This window comes from Pectinophora gossypiella, chromosome 12, assembly GCF_024362695.1.
Source record: "Pectinophora gossypiella chromosome 12, ilPecGoss1.1, whole genome shotgun sequence".
NCBI classification, from domain to species: Eukaryota; Metazoa; Arthropoda; class Insecta; order Lepidoptera; family Gelechiidae; genus Pectinophora; species Pectinophora gossypiella.
Window position 1 is genome coordinate 16513226 of NC_065415.1, and position 17316 is coordinate 16530541.

At 42.5% G+C, this 17316-nt stretch overlaps 2 protein-coding genes across 4 annotated transcripts in view; one reads left to right on the forward strand and one right to left on the reverse strand.

Annotated features, from left to right (window-relative positions):
* LOC126371415 (uncharacterized) overlaps window positions 1-17316 on the forward strand; it is a 34202-nt gene that overhangs the window by 3992 nt on the left and 12894 nt on the right. The window contains exons 3-4 of one of the 2 annotated variants that reach the window (XM_050016697.1): window positions 4563-4682; window positions 5297-5423. In XM_050016697.1, the coding sequence (XP_049872654.1) occupies window positions 4563-4682; window positions 5297-5423 (247 nt within the window). The remainder of the gene's footprint in view (window positions 1-4562; window positions 4683-5296; window positions 5424-17316) is intronic. The other variant, XM_050016698.1, reaches the window with a different exon arrangement.
* On the reverse strand, window positions 7576-14787 carry LOC126371416 (collagen alpha-1(I) chain-like). 2 transcript variants are annotated; one of them, XM_050016699.1, is made up of 6 exons: window positions 14596-14787; window positions 11903-12071; window positions 9118-9297; window positions 8806-8884; window positions 8654-8723; window positions 7576-8568 (listed from the first exon to the last, which is right to left on the reverse strand). In XM_050016699.1, exons 1-6 carry the CDS (start codon window positions 14606-14608, stop codon window positions 7931-7933), a joined length of 1149 nt encoding a protein of 382 aa, XP_049872656.1. In that variant the 5' UTR covers window positions 14609-14787; the 3' UTR covers window positions 7576-7930. The 2 variants fall into 2 exon arrangements, with proteins under 2 accessions (XP_049872656.1, XP_049872657.1); XM_050016700.1 differs by having other exon boundaries at window positions 11927-12071; window positions 14596-14786.

Sequence of the window (17316 nt, forward strand, 5' to 3'; positions counted from 1 at the left end):
CCTTATAATGAGCCTTCCACTTCAAGTCGCCCACCATCGTCTAGAAATTGTACTAGTGAGAATATGGTCCTGTCTGCAAACGCCACTTTAACTTCTTCGGGTAATACAAATCAAAACGATGTTTTATTATCAACCGCTCTAATTAAATTGTGCGACAATGATAATCACGAACACGTGGTTCGCGCCGTACTTGATAGCGGTAGCACGTCGTCCCTGATCACTGAGCAACTTTGCCGGCAGTTAAATTTAAGAACCAGTCAGATTGATAGGTCGATTCTGGGCATAAACAACGTGACCTCACACGTAGGTAAAACTTGTCAGGTTAATATGAAGTCATTGGATGACAATTTTGTGGCTGACATCAATTGTTTTGTTTTACCGTCAATTACAAACTGTGTACCCAGTCGTGAGGTCGACATAAGTGATCTTAAAATACCCTCAGACATTTGCTTAGCCGATCCAACATTTTATAAGCCCGCTGATGTGCATATGTTGATTGGGGCCGATCTCTTCTGGGATCTGTTAGGATCGCAGAAAATAAAGTTAGGCGATAAAAAACCTGTTCTCTGCGAAACCAAGTTGGGTTGGATTATATCAGGTCCTGTTTCTAGCTGTCATGCTACATTATTGTCGAATGATATTCGCTGTAATCTGCTTAAAACGACGCAGAGCCCTGGTAGCACTGATAATTGTGGCATCGATTTAACTCGATTTTGGCAGCTGGAGGAAATCGATTCCAAGTCAAATCATTTTTCACCCAGTGAAAAATTATGTGAGGACCATTTTATTAAAACGACTACCCGTCTCGATGATGGTCGTTTCTGTGTCCGTATCCCATTGAAACAAAATCCTGATGTTTTAGGGAAATCATTTGACCGAGCCGCCCAATGTTTATATTCTCTGGAGCGTAGACTGAAAAGCAAACCTGATTTGAGTAAAATGTATTACGACTTCATGGCAGAGTACCAATCGTTAGGTCATATGTCTGAGTGTCAGCAACCTGATTCGAACTGCAATGCCTATTTTATACCCCATCACGGAGTCTTACGCGAAAGTAGTACAACCACTAAGCTCAGAGTGGTGTACAACGCAAGTTGTCCTACAACGTCCGGGGTTTCCATGAATGACATCCAAATGGTTGGACCTACGGTTCAGGACGACCTCCTGTCTATACTGATTCGTTTTAGACAGCATAAGTATATATTATCGGCAGATGTCGAAAAAATGTATAGACAGATTGTCGTCCATCCGTCTGATAGGTATTTGCAACAGGTCCTCTGGCGCGATAGTACATGTCAACCTGTCAAGATCTTTCAACTCAATACCGTGACCTACGGCACGGCTAGTGCCCCTTATCTTGCCACACGATGCTTGCGGCAGGTCGGGCTCGATTGCAAGGATGATAGGATCGCTGAAATCATCAAGCACGACTTTTATGTCGATGACCTGCTTACCGGTGCTGACGAACTGAATGAGGCCCTTAATATACGCACAGAGATTACTAACGCATTTGCCCAGGCAGGTATGTCATTAAGAAAATGGAAATCTAACGAATCTCAGTTAGTGCCCGATAGTGAAACCGCACTCCTCGATTTAAATATAGGAACTCATGAGCCTAGCAAGCTGTTAGGTCTTGGTTGGCACGCAGATTCGGATGAACTTTGCTTCCCGATTGGTTTTTGTTTACCAAATGGAAATAGTAAGCGTGACGTGTTGTCAGTTATTGCACAGATCTTCGATCCATTAGGTTTATTAGCTCCAAGTGTGATCGTTATGAAAATGTTGTTACAGAAATTATGGTTAGAGAAGGTCTCATGGGATGAACCCTTATCTCCAAGCATCCGCAATCTTTGGGATGAAGTTTTAAAGACATTACCATTATTGAACACCATTCGGATTCCTCGTGTAATTGTTTGTAACATGTATAAGTTGTTACAACTACACATTTTTACTGACGCGTCAGAGCGTGCATATGGTGCGTGTGCGTATGCTCGCACTACTAATAGGGATGGTCAAGTTTTGGTTCGCTTGTTAATGGCTAAAAGTCGTGTAGCCCCAATCAAAGCCACGACTATTCCGAGGCTTGAGTTGTGTGGTGCTCTCGTGGGTACTCAATTGTTTGAGAAGATAAGTAGTTCACTTCGGGCTACAATTGATGAAGTTTTTTTGTGGACTGATTCTACCATCGTATTGGGTTGGTTGCGTATGTTACCTTCTAAACTTCAGCCGTTCGTACGCAATCGCGTTGCTGAAATTTTAGATAAGGCAGGCAGCTGCACTTGGCTTCACGTCCCAACTGATAAGAACCCTGCTGACCTAATATCGCGCGGTATGAATATTAGTGCCATGCTTAATTCGGAGTTCTGGTGGACAGGTCCCGATTTTTTAAAACAAGAACCCATTCAATTACCTTCTCAGCCCACACATTCTGGGAAATTACCGGAGACTAAACTTGAAACTACATTGAACGTTACTGTTACTGATAACAGTAAAGAATTAATTGACTTTTCGCGATTTTCTAATTACTCACGGCTTGTACGTACCGTAGCTTACGTTCTGCGGTTTATTAACCGCTGCAGAAAGCAGTCATTGTCGGCCGATTATTTGAGTAGTGAGGAGTTACAAAATGCACTGAATTTGATCATCGTGAAGTGTCAAGACGAATCCTTTCCAGAATATAGACTTCTATTAAATAATAAAGATTTACCGAAAAAGAGTCCGTTACTAAAATTCAATGTTTATCTGGATGAGCATAAAATCATGCGTGTTGGTGGTCGTCTTGACAATTCCGATTTTTCTTTTAGTAAAAAGCATCCTATCTTATTACAGTCCACTCATTATGTTACTAGACTAGTTTTTGAATCTGAACACAAACGGTTGATGCATGCTGGTCCTCAATTGCTACTGGCATCTATTCGAGAAACTTATTGGCCCATAGGGGGCCGTAATTTGGCTAGGGCTTGCTACTATAAATGCGTGTTATGCAGTCGTATGAAGGGTAAGGTTATTAACCCCTTGATGGGAAACTTACCACGGCAGCGTCTTTCTGGATCATTTCCATTTGAGAACGTCGGCGTCGATTACGCGGGTCCCATTATGTGCGCTAGTCGTCAAGGTCGTGGATGTAGATTGGTGAAGGTGTATATTGCGGTATTTATCTGTTTTTCTACTAAAGCTATACATCTAGAGTTAGTGGGCAACTTGACGAGCAATCATTTCTTACTGGCATTACGTCGATTCATCTCGCGCAGAGGAAAACCTGTTAATCTCTATTCAGATAACGGTACCTCGTTTGTTGGTGCATACAAAGACATTTCCAATTTTTTGAAGGCTAACTGCAATTCTTTAGGTGAAAGTCTATCCAATGATGGCATTACGTTCCATTTTATCCCGTCTTATACCCCTCACTTTGGAGGCCTCTGGGAGGCGGGCGTGAAGTCAACCAAGTACCACTTAGTAAGAGTGTTGGGAAATTGTCACTTAACGTATGAGGAGCTTAACACCACACTGACGCAAATCGAAGCCATTTTGAATTCACGGCCTCTGACTCCATTATCTTCCAATCCTGCAGACTGCACTCCTTTGACGCCGGGACACTTTTTAATCGGAAGACCGCTGACTTGTTTGCCTCAACCGGATCACCAGGACCGACCCACTCACTCTCTGTCACGTTTTCAACGCATCGAGCAGCTTCGCCACCAATTTTGGAACCGGTGGAGTAAAGAATATATTGCCGAGTTGCAGCATCGAGTAAAGTGGCGATCGTGTAAGAACGAGTTGAAATTGGATTCTCTGGTTGTGGTGAAAGACGACCAGTTACCGCCGCTTAAATGGAGGTTGGGCAGAATCGTCGCAGTTCATCCGGGTCCCGATGGCATCGTCCGCGTGGCTGACATTCGAACGACGACTGGAATTATTCGGAGAGCATTCAGTAAGCTTTGCCCGCTGCCTGTTTCTTCAGAAGCTTGTTGAAAACGCTGTTTTCAACGCCGGGGGGCATGTTGAAGCGCCTGTCGTCGTATGCGGAGCAAATCATTGTTTAATGAGCAGCTATTACTTTTCCTGCAGGCGCTTTCTTCCTGTGTTTTAGGGCGTGGTTCAACCCCCCTCACGATAAATAAGTCATCAGAACGTGCAAGTTGTATTTATTTTTTTTGAAAACCTTCTGGAACACCTATAGCGCTAAATCCATTTCAAATCAAGTTAATTCACAACAAGGAGATATGACCCATTTTGTATTTTTTTCTAGATTTTCTACCTTACTTCAAAAATAATCATTTTGTCGCTATCCCTTTCTTAATAATTCTTTTATTTTACTTTACAACTATGCCTAAGGATGTGTACCGCTAGGTGAAAAAAGAAAAACAGTCACATCAAAGATAAAATGTTTTTTGACTGTTTTTATTTTTTGTAAAATAAATAATAATAATATAATATAAAGGATCCGCGCAGGACTCAATAATTTATCATTGCGCATTTAGGGTCAGTATTCAACGCCGCGAATACATCCTGTGTAATCGTATACGAAGAATCTATTAAAGGTACGCGTGTGTTTGGTGCAGGTGAAAATGAACATATCCCAGATCCGGAGCAACACGACGCACAGCATCTGGTCGATGACCAATCGCACTTTCGTGCTCATCCAGGCCAACTGGACCTCCGACGTCGTCGATATGCTCAAGGTGACACCCATAACAGTAACCCTTGCATCGTTGGTGGTAGAATAGCAGTAGCCACAGACTCAACAAGGAATATAAACTTAAGTACGATTCGAACTAATTATATGGTGAATGTTTGGACGTATTATAAACTCGAATTACGGATTGTTTAGGTAATATATATGATCGGTGGTGACTAATAATGTCTATAAACATTGTACCTATAATATCTGGACGAAACATTCTATAATTGCAATCGCCTGGTTAGTATTGCTAGTACCATTATGGATTTACTGAATGCTAACGTGGATTAGGGTATACCTACCTTAGTTTATTCATGTATGTAGGTTTCTTGATTTAATTAATAAAGCTGTCTACATCAGAACATCATTGTAATGAGGCCAGAAACTGCACATTTCTCCCATTCTGATAGTTCCTCAGTATGGAGAAATGTTAAAATTTAGGAAGACTCAACAGTGTTGTCGCCTACATTTGAGCTTCCAGTTTTTATTCCTTATTTCAGCAAAGCCCTTTATTTGACGTGACTTATTGTACAGTTGCCTCAGGTGACACTAACTTCTTGGTTGGAAAAGCAATTAAGTACTTGTCTGGATACTGAACAGCCAATGTGTTCACAGGACTTCGAGAACGCGATCCTGCTGGAAATGAAAGTCCGCGGCTGGGACGGCAGCGAGGATCCCTCACGCATCCAATGGACCTTCACAGGCGCGCTATTCTACTCCATCATCGTCATCACCACCATTGGTGAGTACTAAATCATCAGCTGAATTGTCGCCTTGACCTCTGATGATGTCATCTTTACCTACCTTGTTTTTCTGTACTACATATTATATAAGATCACGCCTATTTCCCATTTTAGCATGCAGACACCACGGGATACTACTTAGGTACTAAGTCAATCATTTTAACTCTTTCAACTCTCGAATATTAGATAGATAGAAACATTTATTACTCTTGACCTGATCTGTGTTTGAAACACGCTTCATCACTAGAATTTCTTGCATTGCAGTCATTAGAGGGTTTCTCTGTCAACTCATACTCCATTGTATCGTCCTTATCTTTACCATGTTACTCTGTTTTTTTCGTGCAATATTAGACTAAGTGACCCTCATTCCATAAATGTTTCATCAGTTCTATAAAGAGAAATAAAAAATATATTGCTTACCACCTATCACGTTGGTCTGACAGAAAGCTCAGCGAGGCGGGGGTACTATTCATCTTGTGATGGATGTACCTTTGACTACCTCAATGGGGAATAATCATGACAATTAGTCGTGAGTTTATGTTATGTTATGCAATATATTACTGTCGGTAAATAAATTCTAACTAGTAAGTACCAAAATGTGATGAAATCAGTGTAACCAATAGTGGAAAAGCCGGCGCGTGGTCAGTCGTAGTTTTGGCCAAGCGCCAAATCTTTCCGTCAAACATCAAAATTCTTTATTTTGATCCCTATCCCATTTATTTTTAAGAAAATGTCACCGTTCTATAATATTTACAGATTTTTCCTGAGGTGCGTAATAAATCAAACGTAAAATAAGCGCAAATACTTTTAATTGTACACTTTATTCATAATCATACCTAATATTTAGGTACTCTACATTAAGCCCAAAAGAATGGCTATTTGACTGAGTTTTAGAAATGCCGTGAATATTGGTATGCTGCGGAACACGCTTGGCTTGATGGTGGTGGTGGTGGTGGTAGTGGTGGTGATCACTCGCTTCTTCTTTTTCTTCTTCTCGGCGAATGGTTCCACTTGCTGCTTGGCTATCCTCCGCCGATAGTCCTGTATGGCGCGCGCTTGAGCGGCGTTGAATTCTTCCTCTTCCACTTGTTGCATGCTCTTTTTTATTGGCTCTTCTTTTCTTCTAGTCAGCGGGTTGTCACGAAATCCCCGAAAGAAGGAGCCGCGCGCTGCGTTCCTTGCTTTATTATTAGGAGGGGTCACAGGCGGTCTATTGCTCCGCCGGCGTGAGTAGCGGACTCCACTGGCCGGCCCGGTTCTGTTGCACGCCCTGCCGCAGCCTCCGAAGAACGCGCCTCGGTCGCGGATGTTTTGTACTGTAGGTGGCTTTGGTCGTCTGCGCTTTGATATTGCCGTGGTTGGTTCACTACAAGATCCGCAACCGTTGAAGAAAGATCGTCGCTTACGATGTGCTTGTGACGTGTTTGTGTGTGCCACGGGATGACGCCGCTCGTGGAGGACATGCTCATGTTTCAGTACGGACGGAGAATGGACATGGGATTCATCGTGGGATGGCGGGGGGCGGCCGCGCTGGTGGGAATGAGACATGGGTACAGTAGGTTGCGTGGAAGTTTTTACGCAAGGAGTTGGGGTAGAAATCGTTACAGGTGAAGTAGGATTAGGTGCAGGTTGACCGGGATGGGTGAGGGGAGAGTGAGTTGGAGGAATTGGAAGCAACCCGATAGGCTGTCGTTTTGGTGTGACCAGGACGGGATTGACAGTACTTCCCAAGTAGTGGTATTGATGCACTACGCTAGACGGCGTTCGGGCAGGTGTCACTACTGCAGGTTGACAAGGTTTATTTGTAGCAGGAGTGTGAACGACCTTTGTGGTATCTATCGGTGGCGGAGGAGTAGTCGTTGTGCTGTAACCAGACGGTCGGGCGACGGCGCCGGGACATTTGTTTACCTTAGTAACTTTCTTTGCCTTGTCAGGCGAGGCGTTGTGAGTATTCTGTAAACTTATGATTTCCTCGACATCTCCAGTTTGCGTCCACATCGGAATCGACAGAGAGGCGCGATGGCCGAGTACAGCTAGCCTGCCGCAGCAGTTCTTTTGCTTCTCATAATCTGAAAGTTTTATCTACATCTTATATTTTGAAGGTGATATTGTTATGATAGGTTGCACAAGTAACTATTTCAAAATACTTACTTACTCCAAATATTATATTATTAATAACAAATCACATACAACGCAGCTACAGTATTATGTACAAATGTAATTAAGTATACTTACTTTCCCACACACTTATTTTATGTAACTGCTAACTAAAATTACTGAAAAATAAACATAAAAAATAACAACACATTGTATCTTAATACATAAAGCTAAGACACAGCTACTTATTTAATAAAACAATATGAACTACGGTAATTAGTACTTGATACGTTCATTATAGATCTAACATAATATTTACATTTACGGGCACTGGCGGCACTCACAGTCTGAACGTAAACACTACGGCCGGGACACGATGTATTAGTACACGACACATTAGTCATCGCAGCTAGTTACCGAAGTATCGCTGCGGGCCGATGTGGCCCGTGGGGCCGCCGGGGCCCACAAGCAGCTGCCGGCCGGGTCCAATAATGCCGGTCGGACCCCCGGGGCCCACCAGCAGCCCCGGCCGCTGTTGCCTAGAGTACGAGGGGCCTATTATGCCCGTGGGGCCTCCGGGCCCGACTAATACTCCTCGTGATCCTCCCCTGTTAGGGCCGATAATGCCGGTGGGCCCGCCCGGACCGACGAGCACGGGCCGCTGGTTGTAGGGTCCTATGATGCCGGTCGGGCCGCCGGGGCCGACTAGAACGTTTCTCTGTGCGGACGCACGGTTGTCGGTGTTGACGGGCGCTGGGCCGATGATGCCGGTGGGCCCGCCGGGGCCGGTGAGGACGGGCGGGGGGCCGAAGCGGCCGGTTGGGCCGCTGGGGCCGACGAGTGACGGCTTCCTGGCATCAGCGAAGAGGTCGTCGACGTGTGTGTCGCGCGCCTGGTCGACGGCGCCCAGCAGCACGGCGTCGTGGCCGTGGCCGGGGCCGAACACGCCGCCCAGCTCGCTGCCCGGCGGCGGCGGGAACGGACCGCCCACGTCCTCCTTGCCCGGGTACAGCATAGGACGCTCGTCGTCTATTTCATTGAAGAACTCTGTTTATTTCAAATAATCGTATTAGTATTTACGTCAAACGACATCTGATATTTACAGAGAATAGGAACCAAAGAGCAAAATTACCTGTATTGTGCTGTTTTAACTTATTCGGTCGTTTGTAGCAACAGAGATATTTGCCGGCGCCGCACACTTCCTGTAGAATAGAAAGATAGAGATAACAAACATGAATTGGCAAGTGATTGGCTCAGCAAGAGAACAAGAGACGGATAACTTACAGCGGAATCGTGTCTCGGGTTGCAGTCCGGTGTGGAGACACACTTGCAATACTGCACCGAGTCTATGGTTCCATCGTTACTGAAAAATATATCAATAGGTACTGTTATTTACACTAACACACTGATCGACCATTATAGACGGCGATACGGCTCACACCACAATGAATGGCCGCATACTTGCACCAATAATGGTGAAATTGATATTTATAGTCAAGTGTTACACCTAGTGATTTTTTTTTACCTTAACCTTAAATTGTTCTCTTTTTATCTTTAAAATGGTCACGTAATTCCATCAGTATTGTGATGTAGTACCTTTTAGCAGTGCTGACTGGGTAGACGGCGTGTTGGTCTACGCGGTAGGCGGCGCTGCCCTCGACGCGCACGCGCACGGGGTAGCGGCCGGCGGCGCCCGGCGGCCGGTTGTAGAAGCCCTCGGTCTCCACCGGAGGCCGGAACGGGGCTTCGTCTGACTGTACCTCGCTGCGCTTGCCTCTGTGGATGGCCAAGATGTTTCGTGAATTCAGGGAAAGATGTTGATAAAATGAGTGATAGTGTTGTTATATTACAAAACGAAGGCTAAAAGAGAAACTAGGGTTCAAATACAGTCCGCGCCACGAATGAAGCCTCACGGCCGCGGTGCTACTGTCGCAGATTCTGCATAATTACATACATACATAAACAGCCTTAGTACATAGGCTGAGCCTATATACGTCCCACTGCGGGGCACAGACCTCCCCTCCATCAACCGGAGGGGTATGGAGCATACTCCACCACGCTGCTCCAATGCGGGTTCGTGGAGGTGTTTTTACACGGAATCATCTTACTTTTTCGGACAATCAGGTGATTCAAGCCTGAAAAGTCCTTACCAAACATAGGACAGTCTCACAAAGTAATTTCGACAATGTCCCCATCGGGAATCGAACTCGGACCTCCAGATCGTGAGCCTAACACTCTAACCACTAGACCATGGAGGCTGCTCAATTATCTGCATAATTAGTTTCACTAAAATCCGTCTTCTTTCGTGGCGCGAATTATTATTTTAAACCTAGTTTATCTTTAGTCCTCATTTTGTAATAACACTGTGATTGTTTAATAATATCAGACCGCAGGTCATTGACCTTTTTTTGCTAATAGGTACGTTGGAATCAGGATGTCAGCAGTTCTGTCCTAGAATGTGATAAAGAGGCTGTATTGGTACAGGTTAGATTAATAGAGAGTTTTGCATCCTCTCTGTTAGAAACAATACTAGGTAGCTAAGCGGTCTTGAAAGCTATCAATGCTGAGATATTGAATTTTACTCGCAGTTATTTTAGACCAAACTTAGTTGTTATATTGACCATTTTACCAACAATTTATTTTGACAGTATCGACACGTCACAAAAAAAAACTAAAACATAATTAAACATTAAACTTAGTAACAGATAGTTGAAGTTTTGTAAGAGTTATTGAACACGAGTAAACGAATTGTTAAAAAAGTAATTTCTCAAGAGCTGATAGACGACGACCAAACGGAAACACATGAAACAAGGTCAAGTTAAAACTAGATCCATGTCGACACTATGTGGAGTAACTCAAAGTAACTGCTAGTTATGTAACTGTTGACGGCACCTTCACCTTCATCGGGTGTGGTCGGGACCACAGCTGTGGCATTCGAGTGTGAAAGGTGCTTAAATAGCTACAAAAAAAAAACTCTTTAATTTCTTCAAGACCCACATAGGAAAACGGATTTGGAATAAACTCGATTTATAAGCGCTAAGACTAAGAACAAAAGCCGTAAAAGTCAAAATGGGCGCCACGACCATAGCATACCCACGAAATATGTTGGCTACTTAAATAAAATATTGTTCATGCAATAGACATTTTGTAAAGGTACCTATAGTAAATGATTTCACCACTAAAGTCTATAGATACAATTAGATACCTACAAGCGTAACTGAATTACTAAACTTATGCGTCACGATCTAGAAAATCGGTCGGAAACCTTACGAAAACCTCGGACACAGTCTTGGGGATTCCACAGTTTCACAATTAGCTATTCAAAGGATACAATTACACTTCATTACAATACAGCGGTACGCAATGTTCTCTCACGCGAATTCAATAAGTGCACGTGTTGATAATAAACAGTATTACAACCCGTGTGATTCGAATAGGCATATCTCAAGTATGCAACCCTCGACGTCGTTGGTCTAGTTAAATTGCATGGGTTGCAATCCAAATGTTGGAGTTCCTCCGGTGACGCAAGCCCATTCTAGTGTCAAGTCTTAATGAAGGCGGTGTGGGATAATGGCGGTATTGTTAGTGCTGGTTGTAGGGCTATGTCGGCCAAGGCGCCGAAACCTGTCCGTCCGGAACGTTGCATGTGAAGGAAACACGCCGATTTTTAACAAGATATATTAAGGCCACTGCTGGGCTGTCAATGCATCAAGATTGTCAAGCCCACGTGGTAACCCTCAGAGCATCCGTAAAGACGCACGCGATGCTTTAACCTCGGATAAGAATAGTTTACATGGCCGGTATTAACATTTTGCAGTTTTCTGCAAGACGAGCGCTTGTAATGATTCATTAACAGCACGACACGGTGGAAAATACGCAGCAGTGAATGAAAAGAGGACGCTGTCATTAGTCATTGTTAATACTATGGTTAGATTTCTTATCTATGATTACCTCATCAGATTTGCCACTGTAAGTACTTTAGGGATGGCAATTGAGATGATGTTGCGACCCTGAGTGCTTATGTCCAATTCTCATGATGAGAAAATTGACTGTTCGGTGGTATACTGTCATTTTATCAATAGCTTTTTTGTACAAGCAGATTAATAAGGATATCAAGGATCCTAGATTGTTGGATAATTTCAAGAGTATGCGATTCTACGGATGATAATTCTCAGGACAACCTATTTGTTCTAAGTAGTCCGAGCGCCGATCGACCGATCCCATCACGTCGTTGATCATGCCTACTGTACCTGTGACAACTCCATTGTGAATTAATCGTTATATGAGGCAAATGTACAAGTTCAAGTTAATAAGAAGTCTTTCGTGCACAGATACCCTTCCTTGCCTCATGCAGCGCATGCGTATAGTGCGAAGTATTTACATGACAACGGTGGTGGAGACTGACTTGTCAGGCGGCGCGGGCGCAGGCTCGTCGTCCACGAAGCGCACCTTGGTGTCGATGCGCACCGACTCGGCGCCCGCCGGCCACGACCAGCCTGCGCCGCACGCGCATGTGCACACACATGCCAGGACCAATAGAGCTCGAATGTCTGTTGATAGAAGGGAACAAGTTAGAGGGTCAAGATATTTTTGGGAGTTTCTTGCGCTGCTTTTATTTGTTTCTGTGACACGTCCCAGAGTAGAGAGGCACTTATATTTTTAATTTGTCCTACCTAATGGAGTGTAGAGTACCTACTAAATACTTACTACCTAACATTGACTTCAAAATGTTCATATTAAAAACGATTGATTTTCGAACATCAGACATGCTCTACCATTTTTATAATATTTGACGCAGTCATCTGCCCACTTATCATGCTACGATATGCTGCCATCATGGGACTGATATGACTATACAGGGTGTTAGTGACACCGCAACGAAAACTTTGAGGCATGATTCAGACCACGATTCTTCATAGCAATATATTCGTAGCAAAAATATAACTGAAAATAATTAAAAAGAGCACTAAAATTTTCATAAAATTTGCGTCGGAAAATTCCACTTGATATTAACTCAGAATCATGGTCCCAATCATTTCCCTTAGTATTCGTTACAATGTCTCTAACACCCTGTATAATGAAGAATTGAACTATCAGTCCTATTGTCTGCGATATAAATACAAATAAGTGGCATATCAATGCGAAGTGATTGCTATGAATAATAATTCTCCGGAAGAAGAATAGTCATTTTATTGTTATAATTTCTTATACCTAGTGTTACTAATTAGTCTCACCTATAATTATGTGCATTAATAAGCCTACTTTGGTGCACTTAATACCTATTCGGGTAGGCAGAGTAGTTGGGAAGCTTTTTCATATACTATACTGTCGATGACCAAGTATGCAAGAATGTTTCTGTATGCGTGGAGCATTATATAAGGTGGTTATACATAACCCGCACCACTAAATCTACCACCCCGCAACCAACCCGCAGTGGAGCAGAGTGGTGGAGTATGCTCCATGCCCCTCCGGTTGATTTAGGGGAGTCCTGTGCCCAGCAGGAGGACGTATACAGGTTAATTATGTTTTCGTGCAAGGATGTTTTGTTTTATACGTCACTGCAAAGGAGCATAATTAGAAACGTGTTTATTCAATGATTGCTCTCAAACCCCAAAAGCATGATTTCCTTTGCGTGTTCTGCCTGTGTGATTATGATAATTATTTATAATTTCGTAATTGGGGTCAATCAAAAGGTTGTATGAGATCATTGTAGGTAGGTTTACGATTGAGATCTAGCGATGGCATAATGTAGTACTTATAGGGTTCCATACTACGGATATCTATGACATCAGTGTGTGCAGACAATAGTGGTGTTATGATTACGTTCGACACGAGATAGTAGTGAATCACACAACCAAAACACGGTCTCTCTGCGCCTGCGCCGCACCGCCGCCGCGGCGCGCCGCTAGCCCGCAGGACTTAGTTTACAAATACTAAGTATTGTATGGACATCCATTCAGAAACTCAATTAATTAGCTCCTCTTGGTATTATTGTTAAATAATTAAGACGATGTTGCTCTACCAACTTTGAATTATAGTGCAATAATAAGCAAATTGTATTTCAACATCAGAATTTTCTTGAAAGTTTTGATAATAATAATAATGGATGGTGAACTAGAGGTTCATAGGTTTTGAGTAGACACGTAAAATACTACTTTAACAAAGTGTCATGAATCGTTACATTCTTTTATGGTTTAACAGGGATGGCATTAAAAAGGGACGGACATTAAAAACTTCACAAACTGTATAAATTATCACTGTCTCCATATTATAAATATTCGTAAATATTAGTTTATGTTAAATTATGACCCTACCGATCCCAAATAGAGGTATTACAAATTGTCAGCTTTCAAATTAGGCATGTACCAGTCGCAATGATGCAAATCTTATTCTATTACTTTATTATAGAGTTGCACAAATTGCTATTACAAAGGTCTTTGTTGTTAATTTCGAGCGATGAAAATCACTATAACCTCTGAACATTAGGCTTACATTGCGTGTATTGTTAAGGTTTTCTGAATGTGTATGGTGTAGAAAAGGCAATGTAAGACGGGTGATGCGATGTGTGTGTGTATAAGTTGTTGGTTTGGTAGGGGTGTGGGCGGGCGGCGCACGCGCTTTGCCAATTGCGCAAGCAGGCCTGCGGTGGACTCAAGGATGCTGTGGCAACCAACGCTGCCTTAGCTGGAGTAAGGCTGGACACACGTCCTTTGTCAACATATAATGTTAAACAGACTAGTTTTGGACAGTGACGGCTACTCCGCAGCTTGTTAACTCGATCGGAAACAATCTTAAACATTTTTTTAAGCTTTTAAGTAGCTCTCTGAAGTAATTGCCTATAATAACGACTTAAATAGTACTTAAATAATAGATTATGAATTTAATTAGTGTTACCTAAATTTTTTATCCGCACTTATCGGCAAAAATGTTTGCTAGTTTTTAAACAATTTAATATAATCACTAAAATAAGCGTCAGGTAAATTAAAAATAGGTAAGTTGGTTCTTATATGTAAATATTATATTATAAAAATATAATATATATTATTATTAAAGAAATATAACTAAACAACTTACCAAAATACATCATGACGCGAACAAAAATTTAAAAATCACTAAATTATTTATTCATCTATTTTATTATTCCGCATTACTATGTACTTGTCGGATTTAAACTACTAAATATAAATTATTTATTTAGTGGGGTCGTGTGCAGGCGACCGTCTGCGGCGCCCTCTGTTATGTAACTGAACTTCGCGCGCGGTCCGGACTGTCATTTCAGCAACATGCGCCGGCGCAGGCTGCTAAGATGCCGCGCTGCTGATGCAATACTTCAGAACTAAACTATTATATTTATTTTCATTTGTGAAATAATTTTCTATTGTGGTAAGCTTCCGTGAATAGCTCACTCAATGGATTGTAGAGCGTTCTGTGGACTCTAATCAAATAACTTAGATAAGTAGGTATTTCAAATCAGTTGTGTAGCTAATCCCTTGTCACAGCACACCCTGCAAAAGTTAGAGTTGTCGGGCAGCAAAATATCACCTGAGAAGGTGTTAGCCAAAATAGGGTATCGCATAGCTAAGAACACAGACGTGAAAAGAGGAAGGGGAGGTTTTACCCCACAGAGGGACTTTGTAGAGATTGTATAGAGCATTTTAGCTGCGCGGCGCGTGCGATGGTTGTGACTTGTGACGTCACAGTTGAAGGCCGATGACGGGAAGACCTGTGAGGACGCGAATTCCCAAAGGTTGTTGTGATTATTGTTTTGTTCTGTCATGTATTTTATCATTTTACCTTATCTGTGATCTGATCGCGGCCCACTTGCCGAAGGCCGCCCAATCCTGTCATTATAAGTCGAATTGCATTCCGATTAATTGGTCTACTGTTTTGTTTTAGGTCATTCTCATTCTATCTTGTTTGTTTATTGGAAAGTAATTTTCATCATAAGTGGTTTAATCTTCTTTGTCGCGACGTTGGTCGCGAAGTGTACATAGTGTCAATATTACTAATGGCAACATGAAGCAGAAATATTCCCGCCAGCGTTGTTCCCAAGATTTGTCTATGGTGAGTTATAACTTGTCAGCTTTTGAATACCCACTTAGTAAAAGGAGAATATAAATCACTATGTTAACTTAATGGTTGTAAGAAAAGTGTTCTGAAATTGTGTGGTGGTTTTCAAAGGATTTCATCCATTGAAGCTAAGTATCTAGACTAAGTATCTCACTATGAATGTACTGTTTATATAATACTCTTATTTATCTAGCTATTTCAAAAGTAATCCAAAGTTTACTAAATACATACCGCGTTGAGAACATCATACCGAGAGTCAGGGAATCGACACTCCAACTTTGGTTCACATTAATGAGATATAGAGCGTCTGCCCCTAGCGAGCAGGTACGCTAAGGCACCTGCCCTTGTGTGTAGGTTGAGCCAATTAATATGCGAATAGAGCGTCTGCCCTGGTGAGCAGATATGTTAAGGCACCTGCCCATGTGTGTAGGTTGTACCTATTAATATGAGAATACAGCGTCTGCCCTGGTGAGCAGGTACGCTAAGACACCTGCCCATGCGTGTAGGTTGATCCAACTAATATGTGAACAGAGCGTCTACCCCTGGTGAGTAGATATGCTGAGGCCCCTGCCCAGGTGTGTAAGGTTGAGCCGATTAATATGAGAACAGAGCGTCTACCCCTGGTGAGTAGATATGCTAAGGCGCCTGCCCAAGTGTGTAAGGTTGAGCCGATTAATATGAGAACAGAGCGTCTACCCCTGGTGAGTAGATATGCTAAGGCGCCTGCCCAAGTGTGTAAGGTTGAGCCGACTAATATGAGAACAGAGCGTCTACCCCTGGTGAGTAGATATGCTAAGGCGCCTGCCCAGGTGTGTAAGGTTGAGCCGACTAATACGAGAACAGAGCGTCTGCCCTGGTGAGCAGATATGCTAAGGCCTGTCCATGTATGTAGGTAAGCCAATAAGTAAGAGATATAAAGCATCTGCCCTGGTGAGCATGTTATGCATAAATGATAATTTCTAAACTGGCTAGAATCCTTTGTTTATGTCTCAATATACAGTTTCGTTATAACTGCTAAAGTTTAAACTAATACTCTTAGGTCCAATTAGCCAAATGTGATCACATTCCCTAAACTAATAGGCTTGACATTATATTATATTTACTATCTTATATTAAACTTATTATATAATGTTATATATCTAGGTATAAATCTCAATGTGTCATGACATAATGGTAGTCCTTATAATTATGTATTATAATTGTAGTATGATATTAAATATGTTGACAACATTGATGGGCTTTGAAAGGCTTGAAGCCTTTTTTTGTGCCCGAGTCACCGAAAGTGTCGGTGTCATCGGGCATTCTATTTAACCCTACAGGAGGTGAATCGGTGGACGTGTCTCCGACCAAGTATCAATGTGAAGCAGATATAGTCTCAGAATACTAATCTCAGTGGAAACTATAGGTCAGTTATAATTTGATATATTTTTTAATTCGATCAATATCGCTATGTTCTGGCGTAGCGACATTCTTCTTTCCTGTAGGTTTATGATGTTTATGACTGACCTCATCGACTCTGGTGTCAGGGTTGATATTGACCAAAGGCCTCTGACATGGCTCATGTAACAACAAACATAATACTTACCTATGTAAATTAAATACTCGTCGTGACCGACTGCTTAACGTGCCCTCCGAAGCACGGACATTGTCCTAACCAAACTAGAGACCACAAAGTGATTTTTGTGGTATTTCCCTATCGGAATGCGAACGCGGGACCTCCGGATC